This window comes from Paramisgurnus dabryanus, chromosome 12 (genome assembly GCF_030506205.2).
Source record: "Paramisgurnus dabryanus chromosome 12, PD_genome_1.1, whole genome shotgun sequence".
In the NCBI taxonomy this organism is placed as follows: Eukaryota; Metazoa; Chordata; class Actinopteri; order Cypriniformes; family Cobitidae; genus Paramisgurnus; species Paramisgurnus dabryanus.
This window is the reverse complement of record NC_133348.1, coordinates 30,726,600-30,748,833: the sequence shown is the minus strand read 5'-3', so window position 1 is coordinate 30,748,833 and position 22,234 is coordinate 30,726,600. Positions and strand designations below refer to the sequence as shown.

Sequence of the window (22,234 nt, the reverse complement as noted above, 5' to 3'; positions counted from 1 at the left end):
AAGAGGAACTATATTGTATGGCGGAACAGCACTTTTGGGAGTACTTCGACTCGGTGCAGTAACACCCTCCCTCTCCCATTATGAGAGGGAGAAGGGGAGCAGACTTTTCAGGCGAGTTGAAGTACTCCCAAAAGTGCTATTCCGCCATACAATATAGTTCCTCTTTTAAATCCGCTAAGAAAAGCGCTACGTTTTATTTTGTACCACCAAACTTGCTCGTATAACTACTCGTCTTAAATAGGAAAAACGTTGATGTGTTTGGTCACTTCTAACTTTATCTCTGTTTGATACCATTGAATGAATGGGGCTAAGATAAATGCTATCAAAGTGTCGCAGCGCGCTCCAGCGCTTACGTGCACGCACACAGATGATAGAGGGATGTATCAACTCTTCTTAGTTAAGGTAATAACATAGTTTAATATTGAAAATGAGTAGACTATTCGGTAACGCTTTAGATTACAGCCCGGAAAGTACTACGTAAGTACAGCAAATTTACAGCGTATGTTTCTGTAATTATAGTTTACTTATGAAGTACGTACGTGTAATTATAAGGGAACAATTTATAATATTTGGGGAATAAAGGGGTAACAACCAGGAAAAATACAAATAATATACTGTCTGCAGTAAGTATTTTAGATTACTAAACAAAACTTAAAATTCAGTTAATGTGTTTATGCTAATTATTAGTACGATACAATTTATTTAGAATTTTCAATAAAGGTTACTTACCTTAAGAAAGAAAAAGAGTTCAGGAATTTGTTGGGTCATCAAGCAAAATTAAAAATAGGCAAGGCAACTTTGGTAAAAAAACAAAGCAAGCAAAACTAGAACTACACTCTTAGAACGAATGTGTTAAAAACAACACATTATTGTTGATTCTGGGACGACACACTAAATGCGTTGTCCCAAAATCCACCCATCTCTGTGTTATTATGGAAACAACACATTTTGTGTTACTTTTAACACAACTTGTGTTATATTTTAACACAAAATCAACACAAGATGATATATAATGTGTTAAAATTACACATAATGTGTTAAAAACTTAACACACAAGGATGTGTAAAAAATTAACACATCCTTTATAAGAGTGTATTTTCTGTAGTTACTGTTTTGTGTTGTTACAGTCTAAGTCAAAAAATTTTACCCCCTTGTTTCACGTAGTTACAGAGTAAGTACAGAATCTGCGGGCTGTAAATTAAAGTGGCACTTATTACCCCCTTGTTTCATGTAGTTACAGAGTAAATACAACATCTGCGGGCTGTAAATTAAAGTGGCACTTGTTACCCCCTTGTTTCACGTAGTTAAAGAGTAAATACAACATCTGTGGGCTGTAAATTAAAGTGGCACTTGTTACCCCTTTGTTCCGAAAATATTATAAATTGTTCCCTTAAAATAACATGTATGTACTTTATAAGTACACTATAATTACAGAAATGTATGCTATAAATTCGCTGTACTTACGCAGTACTTTACTGCATATATTATTTGTATTTTTCCTGGTTGTTACCCCTTTATTCCCCAAATATTATAAATTGTTCCCTTATAATTACACGTACGTACTTCATAAGTAAACTATAATTACAGAAACATACGCTGTAAATTCGCTGTACTTACCCAGTACTTTCCGGGCTGTAATCTAAAGCGTTACCGACTATTCCTTTAAGGTAATAACATAGTTTAATATGGAAAATGGATAGACTATTCCTTTAACACCAGCAGCGTCGTTCTGAGAATGTTAAGGGGAACGTGAAATTTCTACCTAAAATATGGTTCTCTTAACATACCCGGGACGGCCTGAATGTTCCGTGGAGGTCTGCCAAAAATGTCCTCCAACCTTTTAAAGAACTGAATATCATGTCCGTCTCATAACGTTCTGGGAATGTTACTAGACAATGTCCTTAACACCAGCAGGGTCGTTATGGGAACGTGAAATTTCTACCTAAAATATGGTTCTCTTAACATACCCGGGACGGCCTGAAAGTTCCGTGAAGGTCTGCCAAAAATGTCCTCCAACCTTTTAAAGAACTCCACATCACGTCCGTCTCGAAACATTCTGGGAACTTTACTAGGCAACGTCCTTAACACTAGCAGGGTCGTTCTGAGAATGTTATGGGAACGTAAAATTCTAGGGGGGTGTATAGTGTTTGTACTTCTCATTAACATCATGAAATAAATAAAAAACATCTGATTATACAATCAGATGCTTTTTAATGTGTTTTAGTGTTCAAACTTAATTTAAGACAGCCCATCTAGAAAGAAAAATCTTAAAATATAAGTTGATTTGGATGACACTTGTGTATATAAACCAGTATCTAATCATGTATCATTTATTTTGTTAGATCACAAAGTTTTACTTTTGAGCTCTCATGTAACCAAAACCCAGGATAAAGAGGTTCAGTGAATGTGGTGTGGACTCTGTGGATGAGGATCGTTGTGTCAGAGACGCTGTAGAAACACAAAATTCCTGCACTGTGATCCACATAAACTCCTAATCTACAAGAACCGGAGACTACTGGGAGATCTGTGTTTATGCCATTGTGCCAGAATGAGGATTCAGATGGAGAGCAGAACAAACTCCAGGACTGATCATTATATCCAAATACACACTCATTACCTCCTCCCTTCCTGCTGATGCTCTTATATGACACTGATATATCCACACCATTACTCCCACTCCATTCAATCTCCCAGTAACAGCGTCCACACAAACTCTCTCTACACAACACCTGAACATAATTATCAAATCTGTCTGGATGATCAGAATACTGCTGATCTGTGTTAGTGTTTGTAGCCACTCTGTTTTCCTCAGACAGAAAGATACATCTGTGTGCTGTATTTGGATCCAGAGAGAACCGACTGAAATCTGAGGAAGATAAATAAACAATATTTTAATTTACACTAATATATAAAATTTGTTTGCATATAATCCTGCATCTACGAGCATTCGTTTTTTAATTCGGCAGGCTACTGTAGACATACTGGATATACACTGATAGCTATACACTCCCCAATCACAACATTAAAAACACTTAGAGGTAAAGTGAATGACATAGATTACATTATTATAGTAGGATATACACCTAAAGGATTATTAGGAACACCTTTTCAATTTCTCATTATTGCAATTATTTAATCAACCGATCACATGGCAGTTGCTTCAATGCATTTAGGGGTGTGGTCCTGGTCAAGACAATCTCCTGAACTCCAAACTGAATGTCAGAATGTTAAAGAAAGGTGATTTAAGCCATTTTGAGCGCGGCATGGTTGTTGGTTCCAGACGGGCCGGTCTGAGTATTTCACAATCTGCTCATTTACTGGGATTTTCATGCACAACTACTTCTATGGTTTACAAAGAATGGTGTGAAAAGGGAAAAACATCTAGTATGCGGCAGGCCTATGGGCGAAAATGCCTTGTTGATGCTAGAGGTCAGAGGAGAATAGGCCAACTTTGACTGAAATAAACACTCTTACAACCGAGATATGCAGCAAAGCATTTGTAAAGCCACAACATGCACAACCTTGAGGCGGATGGGCTACAACAGCAGAAGACCCCACCGGGTACCACTCATCTCCACTAAAAATAGAAAAAAGAGGCTAGAATTTGCACGAGCTCACCAAAATTGGACAGTTGAAGACTGGAAAAATGTTGCCTGGTCTGATAAGTCTCGATTTCTGTTGAGACATTCAGATGGTAGAGTCAGAATTTGGCGTAAACAGAATGAGAACATGGATCCATCATGCCTTGTTACCGCTGTGCAGGCTGCTGGTGGTGGTGGTTTATTGGTGTGGGGGATGTTTTCTTGTCACACTTTAGGCCCCTTAGTGCCAATTGGGCATCGTTTAAATGCCACAGCCTACCTGAGCATTGTTTCAGACCATGTCCATCACTTTATGACCACCATGTACCCATCCTCTGATGGCTACTTCCAGCAGGATAATGCACCATGTCACAGAGCTTGAATCATTTCAAATTGGTTTCTTGAACATGACAATGAGTTCACTGTACTAAAATGGCACCACAGTCACCAGATCTCAACCCAATAGAGCTTCTTTGGGATGTGGTGGAACGGGAGCTTCGTTACCTGTATGTGCATCCCACAAATCTCCATCACCTGCAAGATGCTATCCTATCAATATGGGCCAACATTTCTAAAGAATGCTTTCAGCACCTTGTTGAATCAATGACACGTAGAATTAAGGCAGTTCTGAAGGCGAAAGGGAGTCAAACACAGTATTAGTTTGTTCCTAATAATCCTTTAGGTGAGTGTATAATACAGCAACGTGAACAGTCAGGTCTTGAATTTTATATGCTGAAAACATTCAAAGTGACAAAGAGTCTATACGACAGGATCAAAACATCTCCAAACCAACAAATCCTACTGTGAAAGATGTTGAATTTAAGATGTCTTACATTGTGTCAGCTCTGCTCTGGTCTTGAGTCCATTGATGGGAATAATTTCAATGTCTGTAACTAAAGAAAAAACTAACAATTAAATGCTCATGTTAAATCAAACTCATTTTAATTTGCTGTGTATTTCTTCTGTTATATTATTTATTTGCTACTTTAAGGGCTCTATTTTAACGATCTGAAACGCAAGTGCGAAGCGCAACGCGCAAGTGAGTTTGTGGGCGGATCTTGGGCGCTGTTGCTATTTTCCCGGCGTGAGAAATAACTCTTGCGCCGGGCGCAAAACAATAATGGGTTGGTCTGAAGTAGGTTCATTATTCATAGGTGTGGTTTGGGCGTAACGTCAAATAAACCAATCAGAACGTCATCCAACATTCCCTTTAAACGCAAGGGCGCAAGTTCCATGGCGGGTTGCTATTATTATGACGGATTTACCAGGCGCACGCCAGGAGCGGTTCACAGCCGAGGAGACCGACGTCCTTGTACGGGGGAATCCCACGCTTGCCAGCATAAATCGGGCACGCCGTGAAACGGGAGGTGGATCTGCCTCAGGTCTTGACGCCAGCAGAGGACATCGCTGCGTCCACCCTCACCGCTGAAAGGGTTTGGGGGCTTTGAAATCGGAGCCAAGAAACGCAAGCAAGGTCCAACCCCAAAGTACTCTTACAAATCAAGTTCATATACATTAAGGTTTCTTATGAAAACATTTTAACTATTATTTACATAAAATAAACGTAATACAGCCACACAACAAAGTTATGAAAATATTTTAATCGTTATTTGCATGAGAATAAATAAAAACTATCACCACAATGCTCACCACTATGATTCCCCTTATCTCGTGTATTAATATTTTTAAGTGTAACAATTTATGATTTGCAAAAATAACGATTAGATAAGCAAAGTGTATGCGCGTTGTGCACGCTATACATTATGGTCAAGCATGCGCCCTTAAAATAGCATAATGAACCACGCGCAACGCACCACTGACTTTAGACTAGTTTTTTTTGGTTAGTAGCGCAATTGTTTTTTGAAACTGCAAAATAGCATAAGAGATGGTTTGCGCCGCAACACGCCTCCTTTTTGCGCTGAACCGCCCAGGGAACGCAAGTTCATTCCCTAGTTTGCTGACGTGCATCTGTGGAGGGAAAAACCCCGCTGTGCGCCGGCGCAAAATACGAATGATACATGCGTCACTGACAAAGTCAATTGCGCTGGGTGCAAGATAGGGCCCTAAGACTCATTGTGAGTAAATGAAAGTCTCAGTCATAGTTGTACTTTACCTTCACTAGATATCTTTTTAACCTCTTCTTTACATAAATCCTCCATCTTCACTTTCAGTTGAGTGACAGATTTCCTCACATCATCAAAAGAGAGAAAACTGACAATGATGTCTGTCGATCCAGGAGATGAAGAGAGAGACTGGAAACTCTACATGAACACAACACAATGACAAAAACTTCACAACACAAACAACAACAATCTCATTTATTTTAGTGGCCGATTCAGAAATGACAAACTCCCCTTTCACATCAGATTTACATCATGTTTTAGTGACTTCAACATTTTTATACAACAATATTTGTTCAAAAATCCCGGCTTTGTTTTAAAATCAAGAAGTAACTGTGTTGCAAGAAAACTACAAATGAAAGATTTCAATCTTTTTAAAGTCATCAGTACAAAAAACTTTAAAAATCTATAGAAATTCATGGCTTTATAGTTCATAGTGTTTTTATTTTGCTGAAGTGTATTGCTAAAAGTCTATGTGGGCGACATTCTCAAATCCTTAAATTTGTCTTTCATGATGTCAACCCCAGTAATCCTCATAAAGAAAACCTTAACATCTAACCAGAATAACCAGTACAAATAAAGTCAAAGTAAAATCTGTATATGTCTAATGACTTGGTTCATTGAATAAAAACCTTTCGAAACTTTTAACTTTAGTATCCCAAGTGACTGACATCTATTTTTAAGAAAAGTATTGTTGCATTTTCCACCAATAATCCTCTCTTAAACAGATTTTCTCTGGTAACAGATGAGGCTAGCCTGCACAAGTATTATCAAAAGGCCTCTCTTTTGCTCATACGCATAAAACGGCAGAATTTAAAACCAAAATTCACTTATTTCGTTTTCATCAGAACTTGCATACCGAGAAATATGTCAGGAGAGAATCAGGAGCCCCCAAGAAATCCCTCTAAATTTAAACCAAAATCTTTCTTTCTGCCTCCAATTCAGAATGCAACTATTAATACTTTTGTTAAAAATTATGTTGAATTACTTTTTAAGAAGGATGTCAAACCATTGAAAAAGAATTTAACAAAAATGAACAAGATGCATTTATTTCCTTAACAAATTAACAAGGATTTGGTCATAAAGCCAGCGGATAAGGGTGTGGAGCTGTAGTAATATGGAGTAGACATTTGTATATAAAGAGGCCTATCAACTATTTAAAGATGAGGACTTTTATCAATTTCTATGGCATGATATCCTGTCCTATGCTATCCTGATTAACTGAAGCAAGAGAAAAGAGCTGGATTACGGACAATTAATTTTAATTTCTTTATGTCCAAAATCCATGTGTTGCATTTTGTATATGCTGCCAAACGTTCATAAAAATTTGAATAACCCCCCTGGAAATCCAATTATTTCAAATAATGGGAGTCTTTTAGAACCATCTTCACAATATATTTATTATTTTATTAAGCCCTATCCACTCTCCCAGCCTTTATTCAGCATACAGACACAGTTAAAAAAATCAAGCATATTGGGTCTATTGAACCTGCTTCTTTCTTGGTAGTCATGGACGTGGAGGCTTTATACACCAACATCAACCATGATGAAGGTCTCCGAGCCTTAAGATACTATTTAATAGCTGGATTGATGAATGAGAGTCCGCCTGCAGAATTTATCCTGACACTGACTGAATGGACTTTGAAACATAATGTGTTTAAAGATAAATTCTTCCAACATGTTAAAGGTACTGCAATGGGAGCATGCTTTGCACCAAATTATGCTAATCTTTTTTGGGACTCTGGGAGGAGGGATTTGTATTCAATACTACGATTAATCCTTTCTTTACAAAAATAAAATGGTGAACCAGATATATTGATGACATCTGCATGATTTTTGAAGGAACGAAACTGGATTACAAAGTGTCCATGCATTTCTGAACTCCACAAATACATGCATTAAATTGAGCCTTAAATATAATCAGGATTAAATATTTTTTTTAGATGTTACTATTTATAAAGATCAAGATGGATGTCTACATACTTCTCTTTTAGTCCGTAACACCATTCTTCACACAAAGAGCTTTCACACAAAACTTCTGACAGAAAGTATTCCAGTGGGTCAGTTCCACGCCCGCCGACAGGGGGGGACAAACGGGTCTGTTGTCCCGGGCCCAGGGTGGGGTGGGGCCCAGAGGGGGGCCCAGAACTGGAACCTATGGAATAATTGATAAATAATAAAGAAAATATTTGATTTATTTGATTTGAAGTTCAGTACGCTCAAAATGTCCGGTCAGACTCAGCACAAGTCCGGTGCTCAGAAAAGAAAATAAAAGAAGAAAATATAGGCCTTATAGAGGAAAATAGAATTCCTAATTATCCCCGTTAGGAATCTGTGACCGCAGATATAGTCACTGCATCGCGTGTGTTTAGAAGTCTGTGCTGTTTGCTGTGAGGTTTTTATGAGAGAAAGCACAAACTATTTAATATTTAATATGTAAAACTTGAATTTGAAATAAAACTTACCGCGGAGAAGATAATGAATTCGCTATCGTCTCTATTGCTAAGTGATGCGAAAATTATTTATTATTTCAAATCCGTTTACAAGATAAATATACATTGTGTTGTTAAACAGATGAAATTACCTTGATATAGGCTACATTCATTATGAGAAGCCTTTTCTTTTTATTGTTACACTGTAGACAGTAATACATGTAATTTATATTAAACTCTATGGTTGTGACAGCACATTGTCCATTATCTGTTGGTTCATGTTGGTCCAGTTTAATTCAGGGTAATCCTTTAATAAAATGTAATTATAAAATATTTTATTGTTTTGTAATATTCACAGCGCATATTCTCTCAGATCGTTTTAAAACATTTTTAATTATTCTGCAAAATTCCGCATAGATTCTGCAAAAGAAATCGGCAGAAATAGAAAAAATAACTCCTTACACAGATTCCTTACACAGCTGTACTACTCTTGCAGCAATTAAAGCAGTTCAGATTTGTTTTAAATGGCAAAATAGTTATATTTCTTTTTTTATTTACATTTTAGAGTATTTTTGTTTGTTCCAACAAGCGGTTCGCAGCCGACAGCAAGTTGACGACATGTTTGATGAATTGAACTCTCAAATCAACACTTCACTTGCCTATAATAACAACTATATAAAATATATATTTTCAGCATATCACAGTGTTAGTTTAAACGTTTATTATCTACACACACTATTTTTAAAAAGCGTAGGCAGGTTGTTCTGCTGCTCGCAGCTGCAACGGGTGCAGAAATAAAAAAATGAAAAGGGCTATAGCTACAAAACGAAACGAAATAAACATGAAACGAATAAACATGCAACCTGCCTTATCTTACAACTTCGCTATGCATATATATATATATATATATATATATATATATATTATAGATTATGTCTTGGATGCTGTTTGCATAGATTATGCGCAGTATCCAAGGTTTTAATCTAGTCCTCCATTAATATTTTTTCCCGGTTAGCTGAAGCCCTGCTGTTAAATACGCAACAGCTGCATTGTAAATGTGTGGCTGGCTGTGCTTATAGCGGACTCGTGCTATAGGTTAAAAGTCTTATTACGGTTGTTTTGCAATCATCGTCTGTCAAAATGTTATTTTAATTAAATTGAAAAATATAAAAAGATGGAGAAGCCTATAAGCCCGAGGTCCGCCCGCGTATCAGCTGTGACGTTAAAATTGGCCGAAACCCGACCTGAGGGGTGTAAAAAGGTCGGGTCGGGCTTGGGCTGAAATGCAGGGCTCTACCCTCAGTCGCATTCATTGAGAAAAATCTAATGCATGCTCATCATGAAAGCTCTTTACAAAATAATATTCCTCTGGACTTTTGGTTCAAAGGCGTGCATGTTTGGAGAAATATTGATTGAGTTTATATGTTTACTTCAAATTTCTAAAGAGAGGAGTAATATTTATTCAATATTTAGTCCAAACACAGCATAATATTAGCTGAAGTTGTTTTACTGATATTTCCAATAGTCTGTTCATAATTCATACGTGATTATGATATTTTGTTTCAGTATACAGCGTCAGTACACTGAAACAAAATGATTCATTGAATTTAATCCGTTTTTTTTTTTAAGGTAAGTGGTTGCAATCAATTTATTTAAGCTACATTTAAACAAAAGTTTTATATTTTATTTTACTTTACTAATCTTTTTGTTTAAATGTAGCTTAAATAAATTGATTGCAACCACTTACCTTAAAAAATGTATTAAATTCAATGAATATTTTTTTTCAGTGTACTACATTTAAAGGTGCAGTGTGTAAATTTTAGAAGCATCTAGTGGTGAGGTTGCAAATTGCAACCAACGGCTCAATCCACTGCTCACCCCTCGCTTTTGAAACGCATAGATAAGCTACAGTAAAACATGTCATCGTCAGAGACAACTTAGTAAAAAAAGTTTGTCCGTTAAACGTTTCTGTAGAAACATGGCAGCACAAAATGGCGACCTCCGTGTAAGGGGACTCTCTGTGTATGTAGATAAAAACGTCTCATTCTAATGTAATAAAAACATAACGGTTCATTATAAAAAGGTCTTTATACACCCCTGATAATATAGTTTAGTATATTATTTTGCATTTCTGTCAAGAGATCCTTCTAAAAATTACGAAAAGCACCTTTAACTAAATGTTTTATACAATGTATAATATGCAATATTCGTGGGTCCTGAATCTGATAATGCCAAATCTCTTGTTACCAGTAAAAAGTAAGGGGTGGGGGGGCCCTCTAAGATTATCTTGTCCCGGGCCCAGGCAAGACTGTCAGCTGGCCTGGTCAGTTCCATAGATTAAGACTTTAATCGTCTGGCAATGGATATGAAATATTGTTTTAAACAGAGACAGGTCAATCATGCTTTAAATAAAGTGACACTACTACAACAGGATGATCTACTCAAAAAAAAAAAGTAAGAAGAACAGCCCCACACGACCATATTTTGTTATGGAATTTAGTACTGCCTTACATGAGATTAAATGTATAATAAATAGAAACTGGGAAATTATCCAAAGTGATCCAAGTCTATATGAGATTTTTTAGGAGCCTCCAATGGTTAGCTACAAAAGGCTCCTACAATTAAAGATAAAGTTGCGAGAAGTTACTTACCCTCTATTAAACTGACAACATGGTTGGACAGAGGAATACAAGGGATGCTCAAGTGTGGGCACTGCAATCACTGTGAGAATGTAATTCAAACTCAATCATTTGTAGATATGTGCAAAATTCAATGCACTCATTTAAATATTTTATTAATTGTAAAAGTACATATATAATTTATAGACTTTAATGTCCTTGTCATTGCGGGTCTGACTAAGCGTAGATTGCAAATATGGGAGATTATTTGCAGTAGTTTAGGATATTATTGGTCCCCCTTTAATAGGCTTTTTGGTTTCTCCCATTTCTAATGAGGAACAGCCAATCAGAGTTAGAGGAAGGCGGGACAACGCCTTGCCGGTTCTTTTGGAAGAGCAAATGTTCTCAAATGCCTTGTTAATGCTAGAGGTCAGAGGAGAATAGGCCGACTGACTCAAGCTGATAGAAGAGCAACTTTGACTGAAATAACCACTCGTTACAACCAAGGTATGCAGCAAAGCATTTGGATGGTATAGAGTCAGAATTTGGCGTAAACAGAATGAGAACATGGATCCATCATGCCTTGTTATCACTGTGCAGGCTGGTGGTGTAATGGTGTGGGGGATGTTTACTTGGCACACTTTAGGCCCCTTAGTGCCAATTGGGCATCATTTAAATGCCACAGCCTACCTGAGCATTGTTTCTGACCATGTTCATCCCTTTATGACCACCATGTACCCATTCTCTGATGGCTACTTCCAGCAGGATAATGCACCATGTCCCAAATCTCGAATCATTTCAAATTGGTTTCTTGAACATGACAATGAGTTCACTGTACTAAAATGGCCCCCACAGTCACCAGATCTCAACCCAATAGAACATCTTTGGGATGTGGTGGAACGGGAGCTTTGTGCCCTGGATGTGTATCCCACAAATCTCCATTAACTGCAAGATGCTATCCTATCAATATGGGCCAACATTTCTAAAGAATGCTTTCAGCACCTTGTTGAATCAATGCCACGTAGAATTAAGGCAATTCTGAAGGGGAAAGAGGGTCAAACACAGTATTAGTATGGTGTTCCTAATAATTCTTTAGGTGAGTGTATTTACTTACTTACTTATTCATTTAGCTGACGCTTTTATCCAAAGTGACTTACAATTGCTATACATGTCAGAGGTCGCATTCCTCTGGAGCAACTAGGGTTAAGTGTCTTGCTCAGGGACACAATGGTGTGTCACGGTGGATTCGAACCCGGGTCTCTCACACCAAAGGCGAGTGTCTTATCCACAAGCCATCACCACCCCCACCCCATTTAACATATATTTTATCAAAATATAGTACCTATGTGAATAAAATAAACAGGAGTTAGCTACGCTCTGTCTGTTTGAAAACAGTTTCAAACGTCAACAATAACTAACGTCTCGCAGATTCGCTTAGAGAGCCTTTAACAATAGACTATATAAAAACGGAATAAATAAATAGCTAAAAAGTTACGATGTGGCACAGGCAAAGACATGAGCGGATCCAAAAGTTTAACAATTTATTGAAGGTAAGGCACAAGCACAAAAACAAAAAGCACTGTAACACACAACACTAAGAACAATGGACAGTACAGGATAAGGAAAGCGGAAGTGAATATATACAAACAATGACCAATGAGAAAACCAGAAACAATGACATGACTAACAAAGGAGAAATGAGTTACTGTGGTTACAAATGACTGGGCAAAGACAAGATTAAACACAGGGAGAACAAGAAAGACACTAATCAAAACAACACTATACAAAGACAGAGTAAGAAACAAAATAGGGCAAGACATAACGCAAATATAAATATAAGACAAAACCCCAATAAATAAACAGGACATAATTCAAAACCAGGAAAATACAGATAACTAATACACTAAGAAACAAAAACAAAGCATACATATATATATTTACTTACCAATAAAAAAAAATGTCTTAAGTGTTTTACTTAAATAAGAAATGTTTGTAGATATTATGTCATTTACAGTTATTAAGGTGTGGTTTCACTGTTTGGATTGTGTAACTGCAGTGCAAACAATGACAAACATTTTAGCCAAAATCTTTGTTCACAACACAATAGCAGATATCTTATTATAATGTCCATTGGTATCATCTTAATATTTCTATGAAAACATGTTTTAAGTTATGATATACCACCATTGGCATGCAATCAGGATTTTGGTTATCGTGTCCCTGAGGGTTGTAGCCCAGCTGCAGCAGGCGTGCTTTATTTTTCTGTATTGAAGGTGGCAACCCTAGCTGGATAGCCGAAATGCATCAGTGTGCATTGTTTTAATTAGGTTTTTTATATATATTTCTAAAGTAAGCCGTTTGAATGAATGTTTGAATAAAGGCTTTTTTATATTTTGGAACTGGAAGAAGTGCCTTTGACCCTTATTTATTCGATTTTAAGATGTATTTATTATCATGTGTGTTGTAGTGTAGAGTGTTGAATTACCTGAAGGAAACTGATGTGATCTTTTGTTTGTGAAAGTTTCTCCATCTCATCATTTCTCCTCCTCAGATCATCAATCTCCTGCTTCAGTTTCTTCAGTAGTTCTTCAGCTTGACTCACTGCAGTCTTTTCCTGATCTCTGATCAGTTGTATCACCTCAGATCGTCTTCTCTCAATGGATCTGATCAGTTCAGTAAAGATCATCTCAGTGTCCTTCACTGCTGTCTGTGCAGAGATCTGTTAACACACAGAGAGAAACATCAGACTGAAACTCAATCTCAAACACTTCTTACAGTATTTATGTTTCTCTATTCATCAAAACTCACCGTGTGAATCTTCACAGCCTCTCTTAGATCCTGAAGCTCCTTCTCTTTCTGTTGGATTATCTGATGGAGTTTGCTCTGGTTGTTCTCCAGTAGTCTCTGTTTTACAGATTAATAACAGATAACTCAACTGGTCGAGAAGGATTTGAGGGCGCAATCGTCAAGCTGTCATTAATCTGCTCTTGCGCGGCCACAGGGGCCCTAACCAGCCGCTTATTATGCCTTTGTTAAGCAGCAACTATGATCCGATTCACGATTTTACATTTCCTTTGGTGTGTAAGTGTGTATTTCTACATGTTAACGATATGCAAAAGGTACAAACCACAAAGTAAAAAATGTCAAGAGTTAATTGTCTCCAACGTAAATCTCTTTTCTTGAACTACAACAAATGACATGGATTGTAGGCAACAATTTACTTCCTGGGCCTGTTGACCTGGACACAATGATGTTTTTTAACCTTAAACCAAACAAACACATTGTATTATACCAAAAACAAAAAAAATAAAGTTGTTTTTTTAACAATGAAATAGGTGCCCTTTAATAAGGCTGAAAGCATTAAACCTTGACCCATGCTTAACTGACCCCTCGCTAGGCCTAGGTCGGTTACTTGCCCCAGAAATATAATGGTGATAGTCGATAGTATTGTCTTTTTAAAACCATTTTATGTCACTGATTAGATTTGACAATAAAATAGCATAATAATGCAAGAACATCCTTTCTAAGACTACAACTTTGATTTTTAAGAGTATTAAGATGAAAAATATGAAATATTAAAATGAAATTGGAATGTAAGAAAAAAATTTCATTCTAAATATTTAAAACATAAATAAATATTATAAAATATGCATTTTAATTTTAAACAGCTTATAGATCAGTGTAAGTGTAAATCCCAGCTTTTCTAGGTTAATTGCATAAAAGACAAGTGTTTACTCTGATCGCATCTGTGTGCCATTACGAGCAGTCACGTTTATAATAGCTAGATATTATGGTTATGTTTCAGATGACTTTTAATTTGTATGGCTTTTAATTTCCTCTGTTTTTGAACAGAGTAGAGATGCTTGCTTGTTTACGTTCATTTCCTCTCCTCATGTCGGAGATGCGGGTTGTAACTTAACTTTAAATCCAATTCCTATCGGAATTATTCTTTCAAACTGTATGTATTTACAAGAAAAACACGAAATTTCAGCTTGAGTAGCTTTCACTTCATCAGTCACTGTCCGCTTTCTCTCTCTCTCGTTCGTCAACATGTATGTAGACCGTCATGTGTGTGGTTCGTCAATTTCAAAAGATGTGTACGGTGCGTCAAGTAAACCTATTTGCATCACGTGTCTTGTCAAAATAGGTGCCTGCTGCAGACGCGTCTAAAGGGTTTATGATAAAAGAGACGCACTCGCGTGGCGTCACCTTTTGAATGCGGTTGTGCGCGGTGAACGCAAACGCGCGCGGCCATGGATACGTGCGTGCACGCGTCAATGCGAATGCTTCGTCGCTTTTACAAGCCTAAATTGAATAACTACTTTGCATAAAGATCCGTTTTTGCCACGATTGTCTTTGTAAAGGATTGCACTAGTTAACTGCTAAAATTTAAACTTGAGATTTACACCGGGGCACAAAAGATTTACACTGGGGCACGTGCCCCAGTAAAAGGGGTCTAGCGACGCCCCTGGCTTTTGCCATTAAAACCACTACACTGTAGTGTGTTTTGGGCCATAATCCATTAGAACCAATACATACCAATAGAGACCAACAAAGACCAATACATTGTAGTGTGTTTTGGGCCATATTCAAATAAAATTCCCAATAAAACCAATAGAATTTCTCTGATTGTGTCTATTTTTTAGCAGGGATTGTAGTTTCAGAAATGTTACGATTGCTTTTCTGAAATTGAACCCTAAATATTAAACCTTAATGACGTATGCGGTTGACCAACGCGACTTCCGGAGAACGTACCCGAAATCCTGGGGCACGTTCAAGCTCACATCGGTGCGCAATGTTTTGCTACCGTAGAATACGTTGTTCACGTAGAAATCACGTGACCAGTGACAAATGCTTCACTTCTTGCTCAGTCACGTGCTCGCTTCGTTTTGCGTGTCAGAACGTTCAAACCCCAGAGGTTTTTTAGCAGTTATTTGCATTATTCACATTTTAGTCGCACATAATACTGCATAGAAAGTATTGTATGTACGTATACTTGTGCGTGTGAACATTATTCAATAAAATATAGTATTGAATCGTATGAATATTACATATTATTAATTAATTCTGAAATATTTCCCACAATTGAATGAGTAAATAATTTTTTTATATTGACCATTCATACACATGTTGTCTAAGGTTTATTTGTACACATAATATTAATATTCATCTGAATTTCATCAGCTTGTTGCTTCACTGTCGGAGCGTCTTCCAGAAGCGACTGCTGTATGTTTTATTAAAGGGATAGTTCGGCCAAAAATGATATTAAACCCATGATTTACTCACCCCCAAGCTGTCCGAGTTGCATATGTCCATAGTTTTTCAGACAAACACATTTTCGGATATTTTAGAAAAAGTTTTAGATCTTTCAGTTGATTAAATGTAATGTTACGGGGTCCACCCATAGTCCACGACCTTCAAGTCCAAAAAAAGTGCGTCCATCCTTCACAAATTAAATACAAACGGCTCCAGGATGATAAACAAAGGTCTTCTGAGGGTAATCCGCGCGGTGTTGTTGTAGAAATATCCATATTTAAAACTTTATTAACGAAAATACCGCCATCTTAGTCGCGTCCGCATTTAGGTTGAGAGCTTACGCATCCTACGGAGGCTACTCTTCTGCTGCTCTGTGCCCCCGCCCTCCGAATTGTCATACGTCACTAAGAAAAGTGCGTGAACTACGCTAATACTCTCTCCTGAATACAGAGATGTCTAAGATGGGAACACCGCGTGGATTACCCTCAGAAGACCTTTGTTTATCATCCTGGAGCCGTTTGGGTTTAATTTGTGAAGGATGGACGCACTTTTTTTGGACTTGAAGGTTGTGGATTATGGGTGCACCCCGTAACATTATATTTAATCAACTGAAAGATCTAAAACATTTTCTAAAATATTCGAAAATGTGTTTGTCTGAAAAACGATGGACATCTGCAACTCGGACAGCTTGGGGGTAAGTAAATTATGGGTTTAATACATAGACCGTAAAAAAATATGGACGTAGTGTCCGTGACGTCACCCATTGGTTTGCGAAGATCGTTTTTGAAGCTTGAAGTAGGCGTTGCCTGCCGTCGCCATCTTGGCCGCGCGTCACCGCGAATCACTCGTGGAAAACCGAAAATGGGTAAAGAGGCGGGACATGGGTGAAGCTGAGGTGTAACCACGCCCGCCTATTGCGAGGCTAGTGACAGCAGTGGCTGTTCAACCGTCACTCAAGCGGCCACATCCTTAATTATGCAGAACTTTAAGGCTTAATATAATTTAAACGAATGAGTTACAGAAAAATTCACCCCCCTCACAGTTGTCATGAAGGGAAAGATTAGCTATATAGACCAAAAACACTTTTTGTACCAGGCTGTAAATATATTATTTTCTACTGTAAAGTTGGGCATTTTTAACATGAGAGTCTACGGGAATTTACTCACTTTTGGAGCCAGCCTCAAGCGGCCAGTCGATGAATTGGAGTTTAAGTCACTTGCGTATTGGCTTCATTAGAGAGATCGGAAGGTTGCCCCTCGGTTTAATATCATTTTTGGCCGAACTATCCCTTTAACCAAAAGATGGCGCTGTTTTCGACACCCACGTTCATAGATATGTATATAAAGGCTAGATGGCTCGTCCGCGCTGATGGCCAATTCAGTTGAATGTCCGCATTTTGGCGGCCATCTTAGGACAGGGCGCTCGCTCACTCGTAGCATTGAGTTTTAATGATGCAGGTACTTTTAAATGACCATAACTTGCTTAATTTTTTACCGATTTTCAAACGGATTGGTTTGTTATAAACGTCAAAGATGTATCTATGACACTGAATACGTATACTAAAAATAAATAAAAAATTCATGAAACATGTTAAAGCATCCAGAATTATAGCCACGTTAATAACGTTTGTAAAAAAACCAAACCGTTTGTAAATCCGTCAAGAATTCAGCAAGTTACGAGCATTTTAGTTGGCGTATGTCACTCACCTTCCGTCCACAGCAGCAGGGAGCAGCACTATTTTTTTTTTTTTTTTTTTTTTTTATAACATTTATTGTACATACGTATGAATACAACATTACATTTATCACAGGAACATACGAGGGAGGGGGAGGGAAAGGAGGTGGTATCAATAAGTCAGTTCATATCAAGTTTGAGTAGTAAAGAGTTCATCATAGAAAGAAAGAAGCATCATGTTTTTCTTGTTGTTAAGAGGTACTGAAATTCAATGAGAAACATTTTAAATATAGGTTTTTCTTTTTTGAATTTCTGTTTGTGAATGTAATGTTTGGATACAAGTATAAAAAAATTGGTAACAAATTCAATACATTTCTGTTTGTGTGTAAAATAGAAAACAATATCTCTTTTTGTAAAAGTGTAAGAATTATCAAGAAAAGCAAGGTGATTAGATAACATCAACCAGAAATTACGTACATACTCACATTCATAAAAAATATGCAAAATGGATTCATCATCTTTGTTACACAATGAGCATTTTTGGTCAATGTCTATGTATTTGGAAAGCAATAGATTACATGGGTATATCTTATGAAGTATTTTAAACTGAGTCTCTATTATCCTGTTAGAGATGCAAAACTTGTATGGTAACAACCACGTTTTTTTCCAATCAACATCTGGAATCAAATTGTCCCAAATAAATTTTCTTAGAGGAGAGCACTTATTTTTACTATGTATCACATTTCTAATGAATTTGTTGTTACATTTTTTATCAGTGAGCAAATATCTATCAATGGTGAGTGTAGAATTATAAAACTCTTTTGTAAATATGAAGAATGACATTTCATAAGTTGTAGAATACCAGAGGGAATGGCTTTACAAACAGTGATAAATTCATGAGCACTATGGCAGCACTGACCTAAGATGGCCGCCAAGTGACGACACAGCTGACTCCGCCTTGAGCCATCTAGCCTTTATATACATATCTATGCCCACGTTGAGGCACCGAATCATATTTCGAAACAGTAAGGGAAGTATCGGTGCTTGATTCGATGCTTCATTTCCCCATCACTAATCGTGGATATATCCCTTGAATCCATACTGCAGTCCCTTTTGTCTTGCTCTCTCAAATATTTCAACTGTTCACCAAAAATGACTAATTATCTAATTGGGAATGTCTGACACTGGTGCATACATACTGTAATAGACTTAATTGCCAGGAACACAAAGAGTTTGACATCCATAGCAACAGTAACTAAGGAGGGCGGGGCTTAGCGAAGGGTCAATTAACTTTACATAACAGTTATTACAAAATTGTATTAAGAAAATCTCTGGACTTTTTTATATATTATATATTTTGCATACCTGTTTCTCAGCTCTCACTGCTTCAGATGATACAGTGTCGTGATTTTTATGTTCATCCATCGTACAAAGCAAACAAATACATCTCTGATCAGTGCGACAGTAAACCTCAAAGAGTCTGTCATGTTGAGAGCAGATCATCTCCTGAAGTCTTCCTGTCACATCAATCACTTTGTGTCGTTTTCCTGTGCGAAAAGCTTCATGTTGTTCAAAGTGAGTTTGACAGTAAGATTCAAGACACACCAGACAAGACTTGATAGCTTTGTATTTTCTCCCAGTACAGACGTCACACTCCACATCTTCAGGTCCAGCATAACTGAGATCAGATCGATTAGTGTGAAGTTTTGACTTCTTCAGTTTCTCCACCACTTCAGCCAGCATGGTGTTTTTACCTAAAGCAGGTCTTGTAGTGAAGGTCTGTCTGCACTGAGGGCAGCTATAAACTCCTCTCTGATTATCCTGATTCCAGTAGTCTGTAATACAGCTCATACAGTAACTGTGTCCACAGTTAATGGTCACTGGATCCTTCAGTAAATCCAGACAGATTGAACAGATGAACTGATCCTGAGACCAGGGGCGGGTCTAGAGAATTTTTCATGGGGGGGCCGGACTGGGGCACAGACTTAGAGAGGGGTGGCACATTTAAATACATATAAACAGTGAATTAGTGTAACTTGCCCTACATTGAAGGTAATAATACTGTATACTGTATCCTGATACATTCAGTACATTTAAACCTCCTGATGTGTTTTTGTTTTAACCTCCCTCTGGTCTCTGCATGTAATACACATACCTTGGTTTGCAGAAAAGTCAGTGGACTACAGCTGCGTCTTCCTCTCTTCCCTCTCCTCATGCCTTTCTGCGTCTATCTCTCTTTTTTTCTTCAAAATGAAGAAATTCTGAATTTTTTGAGACCTTTTCATTGGTCCTATTGCCTGTATCTGACTGTCTGTCTGTCCCTAAAGAAATAATAATGCATTTTTCTCAGTTACTTTGTCAAGTCATAAACTAATTTATTTCCTAAAGTTGAATGTTGTCCGCATATCATCTTAATAAAGATATTACATTTGGTAGGGATGTTAACCGATGACCTTTTGACCGATGGTTGACCGTATCAACGTTAACCGGTCAAAGTCGGTTGTCGGTTAAAAAAAGGGATCTGTAAATTAGGCTATTATAGACAGTGGACTAAACCCTACTAACAGTTAGTCATCTCTTTCTTTCCAAGATCTTTTTGTGTGAAGTGAACAAATCCCTCACACTCAGTTTTTCATAACTGGTCTGTTTGTACTTTATAAACCAATAAAAAAACATTTGGCGCGAGGTCACTGCTTTTGGTTTCGCATGTTCACAAGGTTTGCGAAAAGTAAATGCTACAGGCTATTTTTTGATAAATTCCTTTATTCGAATAGTAAATAAAATACAGTAATACAATAATTAAAATTAAAGTCTCTCCTGGTTGTGTTCCAAATTATTAACATTTATGTCTTTTAGGCTAACAGTAAAGTGCAGAGTAAGTTTTGTTTCTGTAAATCCTCAGCCATGATTTTTACCACTTTATTAAGTTTTGCTTTGTAGAAAGCATTTCTTTGAAGTGAATTTCGTTTTGTATAAATTGAAACCTAATTTTAATAAATGTTTAATCAACCAAATGCATGTATTTATTAAATAAAAAGCAAATATAGCAGAGTATATAATTACCGGTCCGTGCATGAAGGCGCCGGCACTGCGCGTTCACTTGCATTGCATTGTTAATTAGAACGCACCTCATCATAAATAAATAAAACTCAGCGTATGCCTATATGCCTCATACAAGCATTAAATATCTTTGCTGCATTTGTTCTAGAACAAAAACAGTGCGAGACCTGCTTTGGCCGGTGCTTTTACACATTCTGAAGGTGTCCGTGTAATCCATTGGTTTTATCGTGTTGCAGTCTATTAGGCAACATTCCGCATAAGATGGGTTTAGATTTGGAAATACATTACATCTATATTTCAGTGGTAACAGAAAAGGTGATGATGATCATCCTATGTCTTTAATATTACTACCCCAAACTAAAGCGCAGTCTCTTCTGAGCTGTCATTTTATAAAATGAGCCGCGGCAATTTTCAAATGAGCTTCAGTTCACAAACGCCTTTATTTTCAAGTTCAACGCGATCACCTAGTACCTAAACTATTTCGAAACTAAGCACGGCGCCGTTTGCGGGACTCATGTTTCGCGCTGTAGGGGATTTAAAAAGTATTGTGAGGTCTGTGTGTGTGTGAGCCGGAGGCAGAGCGCAGAGAGATGCGAGTTGCGAAATTGCAGGCGCGGCTCGAAATGGCTGTTTATTTTAAATAGCATAGCATATTTTAAACTAATAGGCCTATCAGTTAACTGGTTTCAACCGGCCAATGAGGCTCGGTGGCCGGTCAAGAAAATTTTTCGTTTTCGCCATCCCTTACATTTGGTTGTATTAAATGGCATATTGCACAGAGCCCCAGTGAGTATAGAAAAAAATAATGTTTATGTTGTTTTCTTTAAATATGCTTCTGAGGCTGTGGTCTGTTGCATGAAGCTATTTGAACAACAAACTCTTAATTTTCAAAATTCAGAGTAAGTTTGGAGTCGACAAATCCAAATAAATCCAAACTGGTTTAGATCAGGATCAGATGTTGGACAATGCTTGGTTTAAACTTTGTGTTTTATCTAGAGTTTGCAAAGCCTGTGCACCTGAAAGTGAAACCTGCTTCATGCAATAGAAAATGTACTTAACAAAAGGAAAACAGTTAATAGCAATGAAAGTTTAGAGGCTGAGGAAATTTTAAACGTTTATTCATAGTCGTATGACATGTTAATGTTTTTGCATGCACCGAATCAACGCAAAGCTCTCTCCGTGTGTCGACTATTGAGGGCACTTGTCGTCTTAAATAAAACCCATGCACACACAGACGGCGCAGCTTAAACAGTCACTCCACATAAAAACGTTACGTTGTTTTTCATTGATCTATTCAATACACTATGAGATACAATAGCGCAACTCTCCCTAAAGTTTACACATCAATATTTGAAGGATATAGGGAGGATTACGTCTGATTGGAACGGGACCGGACACATTCAACCTGTCTTTGCATACAGCTACTCACTTAGTGCCTTTTTAGTGTTAAATTGCTTAAAAGCACTTGAAGGTTAACATTTTAAAACACGTGT

At 37.3% G+C, this 22,234-nt stretch overlaps 1 protein-coding gene across 1 annotated transcript; it reads right to left on the bottom strand.

The window, feature by feature from the left end:
• Positions 1-2,101: 2,101 nt before the first annotated feature.
• Positions 2,102-19,627, bottom strand: LOC135750007 (tripartite motif-containing protein 16-like). The gene is made up of 6 exons (XM_065268745.2): positions 19,047-19,627; positions 13,560-13,655; positions 13,237-13,470; positions 5,695-5,842; positions 4,415-4,474; positions 2,102-2,866 (listed from the first exon to the last, which is right to left on the bottom strand). Exons 1-6 carry the CDS (start codon positions 19,530-19,532, stop codon positions 2,331-2,333), a joined length of 1,560 nt encoding a protein of 519 aa, XP_065124817.1. The 5' UTR covers positions 19,533-19,627; the 3' UTR covers positions 2,102-2,330.
• Positions 19,628-22,234: the final 2,607 nt, after the last annotated feature.

What these genes read in the sequence shown, in the direction of transcription:
- LOC135750007 (XM_065268745.2), bottom strand. Translation starts at nt 19,532, where the DNA reads ATGAGCTGTATTACAGACTACTGGAATCAGGATAATCAGAGAGGAGTT. An exon ending in TAAAAAGATATCTAGTGAAG is followed by an intron (nt 4,475 to 5,694) that starts GTAAAGTACAAC and finishes TTTTTTCTTTAG; the next exon opens with TTACAGACATTGAAATTATT. An exon ending in CAGAGCAGAGCTGACACAAT is followed by an intron (nt 2,867 to 4,414) that starts GTAAGACATCTT and finishes TATCTTCCTCAG; the next exon opens with ATTTCAGTCGGTTCTCTCTG.